Below are 22,284 nucleotides of genomic sequence, written 5' to 3' on the forward strand. Positions count from 1 at the left end.
TTGGACCGGCTGGGGGTCCCTGAGGAGGGGTTTGGACCGGCTGGGGGTCCCTGAGGAGAGGTTTGGACCGGCTAGGGGTCCCTGAGGAGAGGTTTGAGAACCACTGTCCTAGTACATAAAGTTGTTAGTCTCCCTTCCCTCCCCAATAACAGTCCTAAACCATGGGAAGGAGGAAGGATTGGGGAGTTGAATTAAATTGCAAAGTCCTGTTTGTTAGAGACCAGTAGGTAAGAACCATCCTTAGCAATAAGGCCATCACCACCACCCCCCCCCCCCCCCCCGTATCCTTCACACACCCACCCCCCATATCCTTCACACACCCACCCCCCGTTTCCTTCCCACACCCACCCCCCGTTTCCTTCACACACACCCACCCCCCGTATCCTTCACACACACCGTACACACACTACCTTCACACACACCGTACACACACCGTACACACACACTACCTTCACACATACCGTATCCTTCACACACACACACAGACCATATCCTTCACACACACACACACACCGTGGGAATCCTTCACACACACATCCTTCACACACACACACACACACACACAGACCATATCCTTCACACACACACACCGTGGGAATCCTTCACACACACATCCTTCACACACACACACACACACACCCCATATCCTTCACACACACACACACACCGTGGGAATCCTTCACACACACATCCTTCACACACACACACACACACACACCCCATATCCTTCACACACACACACACACACACACACGTCGCACTAAAGAAAGTCCACCTCATTTTATGAACAGAATATACTTGATAAATACTGGATGAACTGCGCCCAAACACCAGCTGCCTGCAGCAATTAGTGAGAAGCAGCTGATACACAACAACTGCTAGTTAACCGTCCTTCAAAGCAGGCTTCCTACTGGAAGATCTCTATTCTATGTGCACTGTTTTAGCAGACACTACAGACAGGAACATGGCTGGGGATGTATTCCCAGAGGGTTGCACATAGGGTTAATTTCACACACGACATGACCGCAGGTGAAAATCAAAACTGCAAACCCTTCAACACCCAACAAGCAAAGCCAGCCGCCCACCTCCTGGCCCTCTGGCAAAGCCTGTTAACAGGCAGAGAGGGCGGGACACAGACACTTAGCCCTCCCAAAAGCCTGTCAACGTCAGAGAGCGTGAGAGAAAGAGAGGCTGAGAGAGAGACAGTGAGAGACAGACAGAGGAAGAGAGAGAGAGACAGTGAGAGAGGGAGAGCGAGATTGACTCAGGGATCCAGACTAACAGGCGGGAGTTAAATAGCCACTCAGCTGAAAAGGGGAAGCGAGTGCTTTAAAACGAGGTTAAATAACACTTAGCACATCCATCAACTGTCAGTCCCAAACCAATCTATTGACCTTCCTGATAGCTGGGAGTATTATACCCCTGACCCATACTACTCATTAGGAGAGGAGGGGGAAACACATACAGAGCTTGTAAGCCTTTTAACAGTAAAGGTTGATCAAGTCTGGTCTCAACAATAGGCCTATTATCCAGTAGGCTCATTATCTGGAGCTGAGGGGCTGGCGGTATAGAATGGATGGAACCCACTTAGACAGGCAGGATTGTTAATCAATATTGTGCTGGTGGTGTGTGGAGCAGAGGCCTATGTGTGTTAGGGAGGGAGGTAAGGATAGAGCAGAGAAGTCCCTGTTGAGGGTGCCTAATGAGGGAAGCATGCAGAGAAGCATCATCAAGAAGTCTCATTAAGGGGCCACCGAGGCGGACGAGGAGAGGAGTGAGGGATGGGGAAATAAACTGCCTCCGATTCAATATTCCTGGATAAAGAGGTGACCGACTTCCTTTCACACTTATCTGTTTTCATCTGTGTAAATGACTCCAAATCTTAGCCGGGTTTTGTCAGGAGGGGATGAGCAGGGAAGAGACTATTTAAGCTAACGGGGCAAATCACAGCTCCCACAGACAGACTGTTAGAGTCAGCTGGAAGCAACATCAACACTATGAAAGAATAACTGACTGGCAGACTGGCTGGCAGACTACCTGACTAAAGAGCATAGAAACAAACGAGGCTGGGTTCCAATACTTTGAAGTGCTTCCTTTCCCGCACTAGCCTTTTTTTGGATCAAGGAAAGCAAACAAAGGGAAGGAAGCCAACTTTCAGTATCGAGACACCCAATGCATGCTTTAGTTCCCGACTTCCTACCACACAGTGGTTATCTGTCGTTACAAAACCACTTGACATGCTAACAGTAGCAGCAATTCAAACAAACGTCAACCACATCTCTTCTCATTCCCTCCATCCATCCCTCTCCCAAACACTGACCATGAAGGCTGGGTAGACAGCATGTTGCTGTTGCTGTAGGAGTCAAAGAAAAAGGGTGGTAAGAGGAGGTAGCTGTGGCTAGGGAAGATCTCAATTGCACACTCAAGTCCTCTCTTCTTCTCAAAACCCATTGAGGAGGTCAGAGGGGAGGGACCTCTGGCTTTCTCATCCAATGGGTTTTAAGGAGACGAGGAGAGAGGACGCAAAGAGTACGCAATTGAGGACTTCCCTAGATCTAGCTCAGTACTAATGCTAGCTATAGCTCCATGCTTGCTAATGCTAGCTATAGCTCCATGCTTGCTAATGCTAGCTTTAGCTCCATGCTTGCTAATGCTAGCTTTAGCTCCATGCTTGCTAATGCTAGCTTTAGCTCCATGCTTGCTAATGCTAGCTATAGCTCCATGCTTGCTAATGCTAGCTATAGCTCCATGCTTGCTAATGCTAGCTATAGCTCCATGCTTGCTAATGCTAGCTATAGCTCCATGCTTGCTAATGCTAGCTATAGCTCCATGCTTGCTAATGCTAGCTATAGCTCCATGCTAGCTAATGCTAGCTATAGCTCCATGCTTGCTAATGCTAGCTATAGCTCCATGCTTGCTAATGCTAGCTATAGCTCCATGCTTGCTAATGCTAGGAGGCTAATCACAGGTGCATGCAATGCAGTACAGTTTGAGTGGTAAGGCTACGATAACACAATGTCCAAAGTGAAATGAACTGTGAGAACACATCGTTGGTCAGCAGTATGAGAGTCCTTCAAGGGGGCTGAGGTACCTGCAATGGCTGAGGTTCTTATGTCACACAGTGGCGTGTATTAATTAGTTTTCAGGTGTTGAGTAGAAAAATACATTTAAAAAATGTAAAAAAATACTCATTAAATAGAGGGATAGGCCTACACATACTGACGTATAGGGCAAAATAAAAGTCTGGTCTTAAAATCAGTCTAATTGCTATATTCTTTACAGACTATGTAGTGTCCATTTAGCCAGTTTGCTACGCTCCACCTAGATGGAAACCAAAGCCATATCTACCAGACATCTAATATGTAAATAATGAGGTACTACCCAGAGGTTTGAGCCAATGTGACTGCAGACAAATGCCCTCTGTGTGGAAAAAGGGGCACACTCAAACCAAATGGAAATGTGAATTTGACACTCAAATCTGCAGCAAATAAAAACATGCAAAGTGAGCGAGTGGTTCCTCCAAATAGCAAATGTTTGGCCAAGAACAACAACAGAACGGGCGCTGTAATACGTGTTTTACATGCATCGTGTGTCCGGTGTCCAAAAGATGACCATTTACATAGGGTTTACTAGATCAGATATGCAAAACACCAACAGTAACCCATCTGTTACCCATTGATGTTGCCCCTAGGTACTAATCTAGGATCAGCTTTCCCTGCCCAAATCCCAACTTTAACCATTGGGGTGGAAACTTGCTAAACTGGTCTTAGATCAGTGTCTGGGGGTAACTTCATCCTGTCCTGTTAACCTTTATCTAAGAACAAGGTGGTGCTAAAAAGCTAGTAGCTTCACACACACTACCTAAATTAAAATGGCCACCTAGTTTGTCTACTTGGTAAGATTAACAAGGAACAGATCCGTGATTACTTTGGAATGGGTTAACGTTCTGGAACATCATGTGCAATCTGTTTGTACAGCAACTGTGCTGGTTGTCTGGAGAGCTAGATTAGTGCACCTGTGTTATGGGACACAATGGGGAACAGTGTATAAACTGTTGTCTGTGCAGAGCGATATTACTGTAGGAAACCATATAAACAGTTTGCATACAAACTGGCAGGAATGCAGTGTTGTGTTGGGGGTTGTCAGCCCTGTTGGAATATGTTGTTTATTGGAGCGCCTTCTCTCTCAGGTCACTCTGTGCCTGGGGAAGAGGACAGATTAGCAGGTAGTATATCTCCTGAGATAACACTGGCCTGGGGAGCGGAGACTGACTGACTACTGGGAAAAGAAATCTGACCCGGTCAGGGTGATTCGGTCAGGGTGCGCTGTGTGTGTGTGTGTGTCGCTCCCTTTCTGGAGGACTGGGTGTGTGTGAGTGTGTCGCTCCCTTTCTGGAGCACTGGGTGTGTGTGTGTGTCGCTCCCTTTTTGGAGGACTGGGTGTGTGTGTGTGTGTCGCTCCCTTTCTGGAGGACTGGGTGTGTGTGAGTGTGTTGCTCCCTTTCTGGAGCACTGGGTGTGTGTGTGTGTCGCTCCCTTTCTGGAGGACTGGGTGTGTGTGAGTGTGTCGCTCCCTTTCTGGAGGACTGGGTGTGTGTGTGTGTGTCGCTCCCTTTTTGGAGGACTGGGTGTGTGTGAGTGTGTCGCTCCCTTTCTGGAGCACTGGGTGTGTGTGTGTGTCGCTCCCTTTCTGGAGGACTGGGTGTGTGTGTGTGTCGCTCCCTTTTTGGAGGACTGGGTGTGTGTGTGTGTGTCGCTCCCTTTCTGGAGGACTGGGTGTGTGTGAGTGTGTTGCTCAAGTTTATCCACACCAATCTTGACGAACCATTTCTGCATGGGGGCATTGTCATGCTGAAACAGGAAAGGGACTTCCCCAAAGTGTTGCCAAAAAATTGGAAGCACAGAATCGTCTAGAATGTCATTGTATGATGTAGCAATTTGATTTCCCTTCACTGGAACCAAGGGGCCTGAACCATGAAAAACAGACCCAGACCATTATTCCTCCTCCATCGAACTTTACAGTTGGTACTATGCATTCGGGCAGGTAGCGTTCTCCTGGAATCTGCCAAATCCAGATTCGTTAATCAGACTGCCAGATGGTAAAGCGTGATTCATATTTCCATTTCTCCAGAGTCCAATGGCGGCAAGCTTTACACCACTCCAGCTGATGCTTGGCACTGCGAATGTTGATCTTAGGCTTGTGTGCGGCTGCTCGGCCATGGAAACCCATTTCATGAAATTAAACCAACTGACTTGTTGGAAAGGTGGCATCCTATGACAGTGGCACGTTGAAAGTCACTGAGCTCTTTAGTAAGGCCATTCTACTGACAATGTTTGTCTATGGAGATTGCATGGCTGCATGCGATTTTATACACCTAACAGGTGTGTAACAGGTGTGGCTGAAATAGCCGAATCCACTGATTTGAAGGAGTGTCCACATATACTTGTGTGTGTGTATATATATATATATATATATATATATATACACACACATACATATGTATATATATATATATACACACACACACACACGTCTCTCTTCATCAGCGCTGAGTTAAGTCTATGGATCTTCTTTCTCAGACAAATTACTCTGCATGTCTGTCCCTCAGTGTAAATATGACCTAGCTGAGTCCCTCAGTGTAAAGATGACCTAGTTGAGTCCCTCAATGTATAGATGACCTAGTTGAGTCCCTCAATGTATAGATGACCTAGTTGAGTCCCTCAGTGTAAAGATGACCTAGTTGAGTCCCTCCGTGTAAAGATGACCTAATTGAGTCCCTCCGTGTAAAGATGACCTAGTTGATTCCCTCCGTGTAAAGATGACCTAGTTGAGTCCCTCCGTGTAAAGATGACCTAGTTGAGTCCCTCCGTGTAAAGATGACCTAATTGAGTCCCTCCGTGTAAAGATGACCTAGTTGAGTCCCTCCGTGTAAAGATGACCTAGTTGAGTCCCTCGGTGTAAAGATGACCTAGTTGAGTCCCTCGGTGTAAAGATGACCTAGCTGAGTCCCTCCGTGTAAAGATGACCTAGCTGAGTCCCTCCGTGTAAAGATGACCTAGCTGAGTCCCTCCGTGTAAAGATGACCTAGCTGAGTCCCTCCGTGTAAAGATGACCTAGCTGAGTCCCTCCGTGTAAAGATGACCTAGCTGAGTCCATCCGTGTAAAGATGACCTAGTTGAGTCCCTCAGTGTAAAGATGACCTAGTTGAGTCCCTCAGTGTAAAGATGACCTAGTTGAGTCCCTCAGTGTAAAGATGACCTAGTTGAGTCCCTCAGTGTAAAGATGACCTAGTTGAGTCCCTCAGTGTAAAGATGACCTAGTTGAGTCCCTCAGTGTAAAGCTGACCCAGTTGAGTCCCTCAGTGTAAAGCTGACCTAGTTGAGTCCCTCAGTGTAAAGCTGACCTAGTTGAGTCCCTCAGTGTAAAGATGACCTAGTTGAGTCCCTCAGTGTAAAGATGACCTAGTTGAGTCCCTCAGTGTAAAGATGACCTAGTTGAGTCCCTCAGTGTAAAGATGACCTAGTTGAGTCCCTCAGTGTAAAGATGACCTAGTTGAGTCCCTCAGTGTAAAGATGACCTAGTTGAGTCCCTCAGTGTAAAGATGACCTAGTTGAGTCCCTCAGTGTAAAGATGACCTAGTTGAGTCCCCCAGTGTAAAGATGACCTAGTTGAGTCCCCCAGTGTAAAGATGACCTAGTTGAGTCCCTCAGTGTAAAGATGACCTAGTTGAGTCCCTCAGTGTAAAGATGACCTAGTTGAGTCCCTCAGTGTAAAGATGACCTAGTTGAGTCCCTCAGTGTAAAGATGACCTAGTTGAGTCCCTCAGTGTAAAGATGACCTAGTTGAGTCCCTCAGTGTAAAGATGACCTAGTTGAGTCCCTCAGTGTAAAGATGACCTAGTTGAGTCCCCTAGGTTTAAAGAAAACAGGGTTAAGAGTACACTTCTGTCCGTCTCCCTGTCAATTTAGTTTCTCCCTCTGATAGGAGTGTGATTGTGTGTATGTGCCTCTGTTTGACACGGGACATAGTTTAGTCAGACACACACATCAACTAGCCAAACCCTGCTGGCTTCTGAATATGTGACCTCCCTTCTTCCATCCCTCTATCCCTTGCTCTCTCCTCCACACAGTGGCAGCATGGAGATTGATTTCCTGCCATCTCTTCCTCCAACAAATAAAAGCCTGTTTTCATAGTGTTTGTGTGTATGTGTGCCAAGTTGCCGAGCACAACAGCCCTGCCCCTGCTTAATGGCAAAGGCGTGTCTGTCTGTCTGTCCGCTGGACAGTCAAATTAAACTGCCTGGTGGCTGGGAGGAGAGGAGGAAGTAATTACCTTGGAAACGGGGGACACAGTCTTGGCTCATTGCCTTAATTGAATTCCAATATCTGCCTCCGGCCGGCTTGACCCCACCTATGGGGCTGGCTAACTGCTAGCTAAGCGCTAAGGGCTTCAGGATAACTACTGGCAGCTAGGGGGTCAGCTAGCTAAGCGCTAAGGGCTTCAGGATAGCTACTGGCAGCTAGGGGGTCAGCTAGCTAAGCGCTAAGGGCTTCAGGATAGCTACTGGCAGCTAGGGGGTCAGCTAGCTAACCGCTAAGGGCTTCAGGATAGCTACTGGCAGCTAGGGGGTCAGCTAGCTAACCGCTAAGGGCTTCAGGATAGCTACGGACAGCTAGGGGGTCAGATAGCTAACCACAAAGGGCTTCAGGATAGCTACTGGCAGCTAGGGGGTCAGATAGCTAACCGCTAAGGGCTTCAGGATAGCTACTGACAGCTAAGGGGTCAGCTAGCTAACCGCTAAGGGCTTCGGGATAGCTACTGGCAGCTAGGGGGTCAGATAGCTAACCGCTAAGGGCTTCAGGATAGTTACTGGCAGCTAGGGGATCAGATAGCTAACCGCTAAGGGCTTCAGGATAGCTACTGGCAGCTAGGGGGTCAGATAGCTAACCGCTAAGGGCTTCGGGATAGCTACTGGCAGCTAGGGGGTCAGATAGCTAACCGCTAAGGGCTTCAGGATAGCTACTGGCAGCTAGGGGATCAGATAGCTAACCGCTAAGGGCTCCAGGATAGCTACTGGCAGCTAGGGGATCAGATAGCTAACCGCTAAGGGCTCCAGGATAGCTACTGGCAGCTAGGGGATCAGATAGCTAACCGCTAAGGGCTTCAGGATAGCTACTGACAGCTAGGGGGTCATCTAGCTCGAACTAGTAAAAACAGCTAGCATGTTAGCTTTATATAATAGGGCGGAAGGAACAAAAGATGTTCTAGGAACTTAGGAAGACGAGGTGTTATCATTTCAGAGTGTTCAGATTCCCAGATGGATGTGACTGCTCCTAGAAACACACAACTCATCAGCAAGCCCTTGGTTAACTGGATCAGGTCTGCCACGACTGGAATAGATCAAATAAGTGGAATGAGGAGAGCTTTGACTTTCAGGGTGAAGGGATTACTAGGTGAAGCCTTATTACGATACAGCCACAACATGGTTAAATTCTATAGCCTAGTTTCCATAGAGCTCTAAGATGGTGTGTGTGTGGGGGGTGGGGAGAGGCTATAACAGTAAGTGTAATCTCAGCTTCAGGACACAACTGGTGAGCCTGTAGAGGAATAAGAAGGCTGAGAGGTAGCGATGAAGACTGCACTGGCTGGGGCCCCTTATCCAATTAAAAACATCCTTACTGGCAAAGTGGAATCAGAGCAAAGCTCCATGATCTGATCAGTGTTACCGCTCTAATCTCAGCCAGGTCTTTACGTTACCCTCTCTGTGAACATCTCAGTTCACATCTAACACCAGCCACTCTCTTAGTTCACAACCACCACCAGCCACTCTCTCAGTTCACATCCAACACCAGCCACTCTCTCAGTTCACATCCAACACCAGCCACTCTCTCAGTTCACATCCAACACCAGCCACTCTCTCAGTTCACATCCAACACCAGCCACTCTCTTAGTTCACAACCACCACCAGCCACTCTCTCAGTTCACATCCAACACCAGCCACTCTCTCAGTTCACAACCAACACCAGCCACTCTCTTAGTTCACAACCACCACCAGCCACTCTCTTAGTTCACAACCAACACCAGCCACTCTCTCAGTTCACATCCAACACCAGCCACTCTCTTAGTTCACATCCAACACCAGCCACTCTCTTAGTTCACATCCAACACCAGCCACTCTCTCAGTTCACATCCAACACCAGCCACTCTCTCAGTTCACATCCAACACCAGCCACTCTCTCAGTTCACATCCAACACCAGCCACTCTCTCAGTTCACAACCAACACCAGCCACTCTCTTAGTTCACAACCACCACCAGCCACTCTCTCAGTTCACATCCAACACCAGCCACTCTCTCAGTTCACATCCAACACCAGCCACTCTCTCAGTTCACATCCAACACCAGCCACTCTCTTAGTTCACAACCACCACCAGCCACTCTCTCAGTTCACAACCAACACCAGCCACTCTCTCAGTTCACATCCAACACCAGCCACTCTCTCAGTTCACATCCAACACCAGCCACTCTCTCAGTTCACATCCAACACCAGCCACTCTCTCAGTTCACAACCAACACCAGCCACTCTCTCAGTTCACAACCAACACCAGCCACTCTCTCAGTTCACAACCAACACCAGCCACTCTCTCAGTTCACATCCAACACCAGCCACTCTCTCAGTTCACATCCAACACCAGCCACTCTCTCAGTTCACATCCAACACCAGCCACTCTCTCAGTTCACAACCAACACCAGCCACTCTCTCAGTTCACAACCAACACCAGCCACTCTCTCAGTTCACAACCAACACCAGCCACTCTCTCAGTTCACAACCAACACCAGCCACTCTCTCAGTTCACAACCAACACCAGCCACTCTCTCAGTTCACATCCAACACCAGCCACTCTCTCAGTTCACAACCAACACCAGCCACTCTCTCAGTTCACAACCAACACCAGCCACTCTCTCAGTTCACAACCAACACCAGCCACTCTCTCAGTTCACAACCAACACCAGCCACTCTCTCAGTTCACATCCAACACCAGCCACTCTCTCAGTTCACAACCAACACCAGCCACTCTCTCAGTTCACAACCAACACCAGCCACTCTCTCAGTTCACATCCAACACCAGCCACTCTCTCAGTTCACAACCAACACCAGCCACTCTCTCAGTTCACAACCAACACCAGCCACTCTCTCAGTTCACAACCAACACCAGCCACTCTCTCAGCCATTGCAGGAGGGGGGCCCCTTGAAGGACAGATTGCTGACTGACCGACACACTGCTGACCAGTGGGATAGTATGTATCACCGTCAGACGTATGTATAATTGAAGATAAATTAATCAAAACCACCATGGTAACTGGTAAATCATATAGACAGTGCATCACATAAGGTACATCAACTCATAATGAAAAACCAGTGGTGACAGAGGCAACGCTGCACGTGGGAGGGGTATGGTGGTGACATAGTGTGGCAAGCTAGTGCAGCCCTCCAAAGATACCCTACCAGGACACTACAGTAACCATCCCCTACCAGGGTATTACAGTAACCATCCCCTACCAGGACACTACAGTAACCATCCCCTACCAGGACACTACAGTAACCATCCCCTACCAGGACACTACAGTAACTATCCTCTACCAGGACACTACAGTAACCATCCTCTACCAGGACACTACAGTAACCATCCTCTACCAGGACACTACAGTAACCATCCTCTACCAGGACACTACAGTAACCATCCTCTACCAGGACACTACAGTAACCATCCCCTACCAGGACACTACAGTAACCATCCTCTACCAGGACACTACAGTAACCATCCTCTACCAGGACACTACAGTAACCATCCTCTACCAGGACACTACAGTAACCATCCTCTACCAGGACACTACAGTAACCATCCTCTACCAGGACACTACAGTAACCATCCTCTACCAGGACACTACAGTAACCATCCTCTACCAGGACACTACAGTAACCATCCTCTACCAGGACACTACAGTAACCATCCTCTACCAGGACACTACAGTAACCATCCTCTACCAGGACACTACAGTAACCATCCTCTACCAGGGTATTACAGTAACCATCCTCTACCAGGACACTACAGTAACCATCCTCTACCAGGACACTACAGTAACCATCCTCTACCAGGACACTACAGTAACCATCCCCTACCAGGGTATTACAGTAACCATCCTCTACCAGGGTATTACAGTAACCATCCCCTACCAGGACACTACAGTAACCATCACCTACCAGGACACTACAGTAACCATCCCCTACCAGGACACTACAGTAACCATCCCCTACTAGGACACTACAGTAACCATCCCCTACCAGGACACTACAGTAACCATCCTCTACCAGGACACTACAGTAACCATCCTCTACCAGGGTATTACAGTAACCATCCTCTACCAGGACACTACAGTAACCATCCCCTACCAGGACACTACAGTAACCATCCTCTACCAGGACATTACAGTAACCATCCTCTACCAGGACACTACAGTAACCATCCTCTACCAGGACACTACAGTAACCATCCTCTACCAGGACACTACAGTAACCATCCTCTACCAGGACACTACAGTAACCATCCTCTACCAGGACACTACAGTAACCATCCCCTACCAGGACACTACAGTAACCATCCTCTACCAGGACACTACAGTAACCATCCCCTACCAGGGTATTACAGTAACCATCCTCTACCAGGGTATTACAGTAACCATCCCCTACCAGGACACTACAGTAACCATCCCCTACCAGGACACTACAGTAACCATCCCCTACCAGGACACTACAGTAACCATCCCCTACCAGGACACTACAGTAACCATCCCCTACCAGGACACTACAGTAACCATCCTCTACCAGGACACTACAGTAACCATCCCCTACCAGGACACGACACAGTAACCATCCCCTAACAGGACACTACAGTAACCATCCCCTACCAGGACACTACAGTAACCATCCCCTACCAGGACACTACAGTAACCATCCCCTACCAGGACACTACAGTAACCATCCTCTACCAGGACACTACAGTAACCATCCCCTACCAGGACATTACAGTAACCATCCTCTACCAGGACACTACAGTAACCATCCCCTACCAGGACACTACAGTAACCATCCCCTACCAGGACACTACAGTAACCATCCCCTACCAGGACACTACAGTAACCATCCCCTACCAGGACAATACAGTAACCATCCCCTACCAGGACACTACAGTAACCATCCTCTACCAGGACACTACAGTAACCATCCCCTACCAGGACACTACAGTACCCATCCTCTACCAGGACACTACAGTAACCATCCTCTACCAGGACACTACAGTAACCATCCTCTACCAGGACACTACAGTAACCATCCCCTACCAGGACACTACAGTAACCATCCCCTACCAGGACACTACAGTAACCATCCTCTACCAGGACACTACAGTAACCATCCCCTACCAGGACACTACAGTAACCATCCCCTACCAGGACACTACAGTAACCATCCCCTACCAGGACACTACAGTAACCATCCTCTACCAGGGTATTACAGTAACCATCCTCTACCAGGGCATTACAGTAACCATCCTCTACCAGGACACTACAGTAACCATCCTCTACCAGGACACTACAGTAACCATCCCCTACCAGGACACTACAGTAACCATCCTCTACCAGGACATTACAGTAACCATCCTCTACCAGGACACTACAGTAACCATCCTCTACCAGGACACTACAGTAACCATCCCCTACCAGGACACTACAGTAACCATCCTCTACCAGGGTATTACAGTAACCATCCTCTACCAGGACACTACAGTAACCATCCCCTACCAGGACACTACAGTAACCATCCCCTACCAGGACACTACAGTAACCATCCTCTACCAGGACACTACAGTAACCATCCTCTACCAGGACACTACAGTAACCATCCTCTACCAGGACACTACAGTAACTATCCTCTACCAGGACACTACAGTAACCATCCTCTACCAGGACATTACAGTAACCATCCTCTACATCAGTTTCCCAAACTCAATCCTTTTCCCTCCCCCGGGTGCACCTTTTGGTTTTTGCCATCGCACTACACCACGAATTCAAATGAGTTGGTTATTTGAGTCAGCTGTGTAGTGCTGGGGGAACGGACAGACAGTGTCTAGGAAAACCCTGGTCTACATACTACTAGTGTAACATCCTCTACCTAGCTACCAACTCCACACTGGGCTATATATATATAAATATATTATCAAACAACATGTAGTCTACTGTGAACGAGATCTATGAGATAGATGGGCCTAAATCTTTGTGAAATGAGAGTTGAGACAGTATATTGCTAGTGGAATAGCGGCCCCCTCCGTACATGCAGGTTTACCCCCGTCTCTGGCTGAATGAAGTAAAGTAAGAGGGGTACACACGGTGAGAGGCAGATTGGGAAGTCCACGTACCCCGATGATGGCATTGAGCTCAGTCATCGTGACCTGCTTGGCACGCTCAACAGCCTGAGCAACCTGCTGCTGGTGCTGTTGGGGAGAAACACAGAGACAAGGTTTAGCCAACTTTAGCTGGGCTACTGTACCGCAAGTCTCGATGGTTATAGAGCCTGTTTCATAGACAGATTTATTAAGACAGAATTAGAGTCATCTTGGGTTAAACTAATCAAAACCTTTACATGTGAACAGGGATAAAGCTTCAATCATATAGGGCTGAAAAGAGGCTCTATTCAACAGGCCTACACAACCATGGGAACAGCAGAAGTGTTTTATGTTAAGACAGCATTAGGATGGATGTGTGGGGCACTCACCTCTTGTGACAGGAAAGGCATGATCTGTGCGAGAATTGCGTTGAGCCGTTTAGCAATCTCAGTCTGGAAGAGAGAGGAACATGGTGAGGACTACATCAGCAGCCAGCTTGGATTACTAACAGAGAGAGGGGACTACATCAGCAGACAGCTTGGATTACTAACAGAGAGAGAGAGGACTACATCAGCAGCCAGCTTGGATTACTAACTGAGAGAGAGAGGACTACATCCGCAGACAGCTTGGATTACTAACAGAGAGAGAGAGAGAGGACTACATCAGCAGCCAGCTTGGATTACTAACAGAGAGAGGACTACATCAGCAGCCAGCTTGGATTACTAACAGAGAGAGGGGACTACATCAGCAGACAGCTTGGATTACTAACAGAGAGAGAGAGGACTACATCAGCAGCCAGCTTGGATTACTAACTGAGAGAGAGAGGACTACATCCGCAGACAGCTTGGATTACTAACAGAGAGAGAGAGAGAGGACTACATCAGCAGCCAGCTTGGATTACTAACTGAGAGAGAGAGGACTACATCCGCAGACAGCTTGGATTACTAACAGAGAGAGAGAGAGGACTACATCAGCAGCCAGCTTGGATTACTAACAGAGAGAGAGAGGACTACATCAGCAGACAGCTTGGATTACTAACAGAGAGAGAGAGGACTACATCAGCAGACAGCTGGATTACTAACAGAGAGAGAGAGGACTACATCAGCAGACAGCTTGGATTACTAACAGAGAGAGAGGACTACATCAGCAGCCATCTTGGATTACTAACAGAGAGAGAGGACTACATCAGCAGACAGCTTGGATTACTAACTGAGAGAGAGGACTACATCAGCAGACAGCTTGGATTACTAACAGAGAGAGAGAGGACTACATCAGCAGCCAGCTTGGATTACTAACAGAGAGAGAGAGGACTACATCAGCAGCCAGCTTGGATTACTAACAGAGAGAGAGAGGACTACATCAGCAGACAGCTTGGATTACTAACAGAGAGAGAGAGGACTACATCAGCAGACAGCTGGATTACTAACAGAGAGAGAGAGGACTACATCAGCAGACAGCTTGGATTACTAACTGAGAGAGAGAGAGAGGACTACATCAGCAGCCAGCTTGGATTACTAACAGACAGAGAGAGGACTACATCAGCAGACAGCTTGGATTACTAACAGAGAGAGAGAGGACTACATCAGCAGACAGCTGGATTACTAACAGAGAGAGAGAGGACTACATCAGCAGACAGCTTGGATTACTAACTGAGAGAGATAGGACTACATCAGCAGCCAGCTTGGATTACTAACAGACAGAGAGAGGACTACATCAGCAGACAGCTTGGATTACTAACTGAGAGAGAGAGGACTACATCAGCAGCCAGCTTGGATTACTAACAGAGAGAGAGAGGACTACATCAGCAGCCAGCTTGGATTACTAACTGAGAGAGATAGGACTACATCAGCAGCCAGCTTGGATTACTAACAGAGAGAGAGGACTACATCAGCAGACAGCTTGGATTACTAACAGAGAGAGAGAGGACTACATCAGCAGCCAGCTTGGATTACTAACAGAGAGAGAGGACTACATCAGCAGACAGCTTGGATTACTAACAGAGAGAGAGGACTACATCAGCAGACAGCTTGGATTACTAACAGAGAGAGAGAGGACTACATCAGCAGACAGCTTGGATTACTAACAGAGAGAGAGAGGACTACATCAGCAGACAGCTTGGATTACTAACAGAGAGAGAGAGGACTACATCAGCAGACAGCTTGGATTACTAACAGAGAGAGAGAGGACTACATCAGCAGCCAGCTTGGATTACTAACAGACACAGAGAAGATGACAATGTCAATGTTTACACCTCCACCGCACCTTCCAAGAAACCATTTCAGTTTTGGTTGGTTGAACACAGACAGACACACACACACCACTATGCTTGATAACACAGCAAGGGGGCATGTTTTTCCCCTCACACACACACCTAAATCCCTCAGTCCACTCCAGAGTCCATCTAGACGCCGGATGTCCCATTACTCTTAACTGAAGTGAATGGGGGGGGGGAAGAGCTCTCCTTAAAACAAACCAACTCTGGTCTCCCTCTATCCCACATCCATTAGACAGCTGGCCTTATTTCATTAGCAGTTTGAAATATGATATTACCATTTGGGAGGAGGAAGACAAACCAGGGTAATACTTCACAATTACTACGCAGCCATTTCACAGAAGACAGGGAGAGAAAGGAGAGGGGAGGCTGGCTGACAAGCAATATCTATCACCAACATCATTGGTATAGAGCGGGGGGGACAATACCTCGGGCCTGATTCAGACAGAGCACTTTAGAGCCCCACATTTGGAGTTCTGGATCCAGTTGTGCTGCTCTTGAATATCCACATACATAGTCGCCAAAACACCCTTTCCTCCTAACTTATTTCCAGAGAGCAAAAGAGGGAGAGACTTGACACTAAGCTAATCTAATTTGACTGTGTTGGGGAGAGAAGAACTAATGGATTGTGGGGCAGATGGCCCAGCAGGTGTATGTGAGCGTGGGACAGAGAGACGGGGGCTTTTCTCCTTTGTTTCTTCACGCATTCCTCTCATTTTACCTCGTTTAATAGTAAAGAGGGGATGGAAGAAAAAGGGGGTGGTAGTGGCCTTTTGCCCTGCTGTGGTGTCACTCTTCTGTTTGACTCGGGGGAAGGAAGGAAGGGGAATGAGGGGATGTGGGGGGAGAGAGACCTATTCTGACCTGTCAGGAACTCACAACCCCCTTAACCCCAGGCAGACTCCCCTCAGATTTCTCATTCCCCTCCTCCAATCCCTCCATCTACATCCTCCCCCTTCCATTCCTGTCCCCGCTCTCTCCTGTTGCCAGGGCAACGGCGGCCCAGCAGGCCCTGTCTGACGGTGGTGATCATTATGTAAATTTGGCCTGGGCTTGACCATAGCAGGCTGTAAAATCATATTACGCGCACAGAGGCAGGTCATTAAATAGAATTTTTCTGGGCTGTCGATCAGATCAGAGGGAGAAATTAATGGGGGATAAGAGGGAGGAGGAGGGGAGCGCGGGGGGTGACTAGTCTTCATCCCTGGAAACAAGAAGAGACACACAGCTAGATCTGTAGAGGCTGGACTCAAACTAACAACCAAATATCCTCAGTGTTTCAAACACACTACACATAACATGCACAATAGACAACAAAACAGCCACCATTTTCAATCGTTCATTCCCTATTCCTGGTATAAAGGGACTTGCATGGACTGGAAGGTGTTCTGAGTTGAGTATACACGCTGTTCTTTCTGGATGAGCAGGTCGCTGGCACAAGCCGAGCTGGAACACCAGGTGCTCAGACAGCCGTGACCTCACCAACGGCGTGTTGCCTTTAGGGTTCGTCCAGGTTACAACATTCCTGGAACGTTCTCCCGCCCTTAACGTCGACTCTGGAGTACCTGTTCCTGTTCTGGTCAGCTGGTGAGGTACTCCTGGCTCTGACCAGGATGTAGAAAAAGTCTAAAAATGTATGAACAGAATGTATGGAAAGTGCTCTATAAATACTGAGGGGTAAGAAATCCTTGAGCATCACCTGTCACTAATCTTCTCTTTTCTCCTCAGAGGCAGGCATCCTCTCTCCTTTGAAAAGGCCTAAGATACCGACTGACCAAAAGCATCCAGGGAACTCCATTCAAAAGACACAGAAAGAAACTGTTATATCGGCTGTCAAAAGGCCAAAACTACTCAGATGTCAGGAGCGAATCACTACCCAGTAAACATAGAGGGGACAAGTAGCAGAGTTTCAGTACAATACTAGTCAGATGTCAGGAGCGAATCACTACCCAGTAAACATAGAGGGACAAGTAGCAGAGTTTCAGTACAATACTAGTCAGATGTCAGGAGCGAATCACTACCCAGTAAACATAGAGGGACAAGTAGCAGAGTTTCAGTACAATACTAGTCAGATGTCAGGAGCGAATCACTACCCAGTAAACATAGAGGGACAAGTAGCAGAGTTTCAGTACAATACTAGTCAGATGTCAGGAGCGAATCACTACCCAGTAAACATAGAGGGGACAAGTAGCAGAGTTTCAGTACAATACTAGTCAGATGTCAGGAGTGAATCACTACCCAGTAAACATAGAGGGGACAAGTAGCAGAGTTTCAGTACAATACTAGTCAGATGTCAGGAGCCAATCACTACCCAGTAAACATAGAGGGGGACAAGTAGCAGAGTTTCAGTACAATACTAGTCAGATGTCAGGAGCCAATCACTACCCAGTAAACATAGAGGGGACAAGTAGCAGAGTTTCAGTAGAATACTAGTCAGATGTCATTTTATGGACACTTGTGGAAGATCTACTTATGATTTCACTACACTCGTTCAGTAAATAACGCTACCTCATAACGCCTAGGGCTGGCAATTACCAGGGACCTTTAATACAATATTATCCCAATACATAACGGTATAGAACCCCCCCATCACATTCATATGTTGGAGAGAGACCAGAGAAACAAAATGGTGCCAACGAGTGTTGACGTCGTGGGAAGACTTGGACTGCCGACCACCTAATGGGTCCAATTTCCAGTGTACGCACGCACGGCGTCGACTCAACGCCAACAGCTTTTAGGCCAGGAGGCGGATAAAATAGGGTATTGTCACTTTAAGCCAATGAAAAGCAAGCCCTTGAGCGGCGTGCCAGTAAAGGCTGTTCACTCCGGCTCCACAATTACAGGTACTCAGTGGCTCAGAGCTGTCTGGTGCTGCTAGTATAGAGGCCTCTCAGAGGATGGCCTTGTCAATAGCTCTGTGTTGAAAACCATTTGCCTGTTTGTCGCTGGAAGCCGCTAGCCGAGTGGAGAGGACGAGACTGATGAGGTTTCAATTGGCAGGAAAACAACTGGTGACAGGTAGTCACAGTGTCACACGTTGAACCAGAGAGCCACAGTGGTTTATGATCCACACACACATTTCCCTATCCGTCTCAAAGACGTCACGCTACTAGGCCATCATTGCAATCCTCTGCCTCAGTAGCAGCTCCTCATTTTTCATTTGCAGCAGATCCCTCCTGCCAGCCCTTTATTGTTAATGTGCAGCAGATCCCTCCTCCTCCCGGCCCCTTATTGTTCATGAGCAGCAGATCCCTCCTCCTCCCGGCCCCTCATTGTTAATGTGCAGCAGATCCCTCCTCCCAGCCCCTCATTGTTCATGTGCAGCAGATCCCTCCTCCCGGCCCCTCATTGTTAATGTGCAGCAGATCCCTCCTCCCGGCCCCTCACTGTTCATGTGCAGCAGATCCCTCCTCCCGGCCCCTCATTGTTAATGTGCAGCAGATCCCTCCTCCCGGCCCCTCATTGTTAATGTGCAGCAGATCCCTCCTCCCAGCCCCTCATTGTTAATGTGCAGCAGATCCCTCCTCCCGGCCCCTCATTGTTAATGTGCAGCAGATCCCTCCTCCCGGCCCCTCATTGTTAATGTGCAGCAGATCCCTCCTCCCGGCCCCTCACTGTTCATGTGCAGCAGATCCCTCCTCCCGGCCCCTCATTGTTAATGTGCAGCAGATCCCTCCTCCCGGCCCCTCATTGTTAATGTGCAGCAGATCCCTCCTCCCGGCCCCTCATTGTTAATGTGCAGCAGATCCCTCCTCCCGGCCCCTCACTGTTCATGTGCAGCAGATCCCTCCTCCCAGCCCCTCATTGTTAATGTGCAGCAGATCCCTCCTCCCAGCCCCTCATTGTTCATGTGCAGCAGATCCCTCCTCCCGGCACCTCATTGTTAATGTGCAGCAGATCCCTCCTCCCAGCCCCTCATTGTTCATTTGCAGCAGATCCCTCCTGCCAGCCCTTTATTGTTAATGTGCAGCAGATCCCTCCTCCTCCCGGCCCCTTATTGTTCATGAGCAGCAGATCCCTCCTCCTCCCGGCCCCTCATTGTTAATGTGCAGCAGATCCCTCCTCCTCCCGGCCCCTTATTGTTCATGAGCAGCAGATCCCTCCTCCTCCCGGCCCCTCATTGTTAATGTGCAACAGATCCCTCCTCCCGGCACCTCATTGTTAATGTGCAGCAGATCCCTCCTCCAGGCCCCTCACTGTTCATGTGCAGCAGATCCCTCCTCCCAGCCCCTCATTGTTCATGTGCAGCAGATCCCTCCTCCCGGCCCCTCACTGTTCATGTGCAGCAGATCCCTCCTCCCAGCCCCTCATTGTTAATGTGCAGCAGATCCCTCCTCCCGGCCCCTCATTGTTAATGTGCAGCAGATCCCTCCTCCCGGCCCCTCATTGTTCATGTGCAGCAGATCCCTCCTCCCGGCCCCTCATTGTTCATGTGCAGCAGATCCCTCCTCCCGGCCCCTCATTGTTAATGTGCAGCAGATCCCTCCTCCCGGCACCTCATTGTTAATGTGCAGCAGATCCCTCCTCCTCCCGGCCCCTCATTGTTCACGTGCAGCAGATCGGGGTCTAACAGTTTATTGATGTATGCATTTACCTCCCTGTTGATTGGCTGGGAGCTGGGCCAGGGGCCACTCCTAATAGGCAAGGACACACTACTGAGACCAGACAGACAGATGCTACTGGAACCTGACACACACATACACAGGAGGGAGGGCTAACTCACACAAACCTCCATCCTGTCACAAGGAACATAGAAAATTGTTGCTATTTTTCTACAAATCTCTAAGTTCATTATAGGGGCCTGGAGAATGGACAGACACACAATATTTCCTTTAATTATCCCTGCAACCAGACACTTGTCCATTCCATTGGATCAGCATTCTGACTGACACATAAAACCCAGTGGGGTGGTTGTGTAACACAAAACGGCTTCAAGGAGACCTTCATCGTCTTGTGGGACTGTAGCAGCAGATCCAGGCTGACCAGAATGATGAAGCACGTTTCACAGACACTAGTAACCTCCATCCATGTGTGTGTTCTCCCAGGCCGTTTGTTTTGGCTCACAGACAAGTCGACTATCATCACCTTGGCAAACAATTCCTAGAATCCTGTGGAAATAATTCATTTGAACAAGCTCTCCCTCACACACCTCTCTCCCTCCCACTCAGGCCACAAACAGGACCCTAAATAAAAGCTCCCTCTCTGTGAAGCCTCGTTATCGACAAGCAGGGGAGGAATTGAGCAAACACAGTGGAAAAACTGAGCGCCTGAGGAAGAAAGCCCAGGTTCTCAATCAGAGCAACAGCGAGAGAAAGAAAATATGAGAGAAAATATGAGAGAAAATATGAGAGCGAGAAACTAAGCAGCGAATAAGATGGAGTACCCTCTGAACTCGTCACACTGACACACTGAGAGACACAGCGCTCAGCGGGCCTCGTTGCCGTGGCAGCCTAATGAGCTGCGCTAATTAAAATCACTTATTGACAGCGAAGTGAGGGTGATTATCTCCACCCCGCACCACCCTTGACACCCCACGCCGCCGCATCATAAGAGCTCTGTCAAAACAAAATCACCCCCATGGCTGCCATAGAGCCCTGCGCTGCCTACCCACCCGGGGCACCGCCAGGATGTGTTAGACTATAAGTATGTTTATATTATGTACATGCAGCTTTGTATGTACACATATCCATGCGTGTTTGAAGGGAGCACACACACACACAAACTAGCTCCACTGAAAAAAGGGGGCAAAGACAGATAGCCATGTTTCCTCCACTACCAAGTAAATCCTACTCAGAGCAGGGGGAACAATATGCTGCCTGCATCCAATAATACAGACCAACCCTCCTCTCCCCCTCCCTTCACCACCAGCAACCAGGATAAGAGGAGAGAGATGCTCACTGTTTACTCCACCTCCTCTCCCCCTCCCTTCACCACCATCAACCAGGATAAGAGGAGAGAGATGCTCACTGTTTACACCACCTCCTCTCCCTTCACCACCAGCAACCAGGATAAGAGGAGAGAGATGCTCACTGTTTACACCACCTCCTCTCCCCCTCCCTTCACCACCAGCAACCAGGATAAGAGGAGAGAGATGCTCACTGTTTACACCACCTCCTCTCCCCCTCCCTTCACCACCAGGATAAGAGGAGAGAGAGATGCTCACTGTTTACACCACCTCCTCTCCCCCTCCCTTCACCACCAGCAACCAGGATAAGAGGAGAGAGATGCTCACTGTTTACACCACCTCCTCTCCCCCTCCCTTCACCACCAGGATAAGAGGAGAGAGAGATGCTCACTGTTTACACCACCTCCTCTCCCCCTCCCTTCACCACCAGCAACCAGGATAAGAGGAGAGAGAGATGCTCACTGTTTACACCACACTGATGTCATCATAAACACTAGTGTTCAGTGGGGAGCGATGGGGGGGTCATTCATTATTCACACCACTCACTAGACTCCATTGGTCTTATTGCTAAAGAAAAGGCGAGCGAGGGAGAGGGCCAGTCCATTAACCTGTTTACACAGCGGTTTCATCCTTCACCTCCCATCCTCACTCTGTTTACTTCCCATCCCAC

At 48.7% G+C, this 22,284-nt stretch overlaps 1 protein-coding gene across 3 annotated transcripts in view; it reads right to left on the reverse strand.

Moving 5' to 3' along the window:
* Nucleotides 1-375: 375 nt before the first annotated feature.
* Nucleotides 376-22,284, reverse strand: part of LOC129854554 (transducin-like enhancer protein 3-B) — a 29,587-nt gene continuing 7,678 nt past the window's right edge. The window contains exons 6-8 of one of the 3 annotated variants that reach the window (XM_055921754.1): nt 13,827-13,889; nt 13,471-13,545; nt 376-2,353 (exon numbers count right to left, since the gene is read on the reverse strand). In XM_055921754.1, the coding sequence (XP_055777729.1) occupies nt 2,285-2,353; nt 13,471-13,545; nt 13,827-13,889 (207 nt within the window). In that variant the 3' untranslated portion in view covers nt 376-2,284. Of the gene's footprint in view, nt 2,354-12,304; nt 13,546-13,826; nt 13,890-22,284 lie in introns of those variants that run through there. The other 2 variants (XM_055921753.1, XM_055921752.1) reach the window with 2 other exon arrangements.

The sequence above is a fragment of the Salvelinus fontinalis genome, chromosome 4 (genome assembly GCF_029448725.1).
Source record: "Salvelinus fontinalis isolate EN_2023a chromosome 4, ASM2944872v1, whole genome shotgun sequence".
NCBI lineage: Eukaryota > Metazoa > Chordata > Actinopteri > Salmoniformes > Salmonidae > Salvelinus > Salvelinus fontinalis.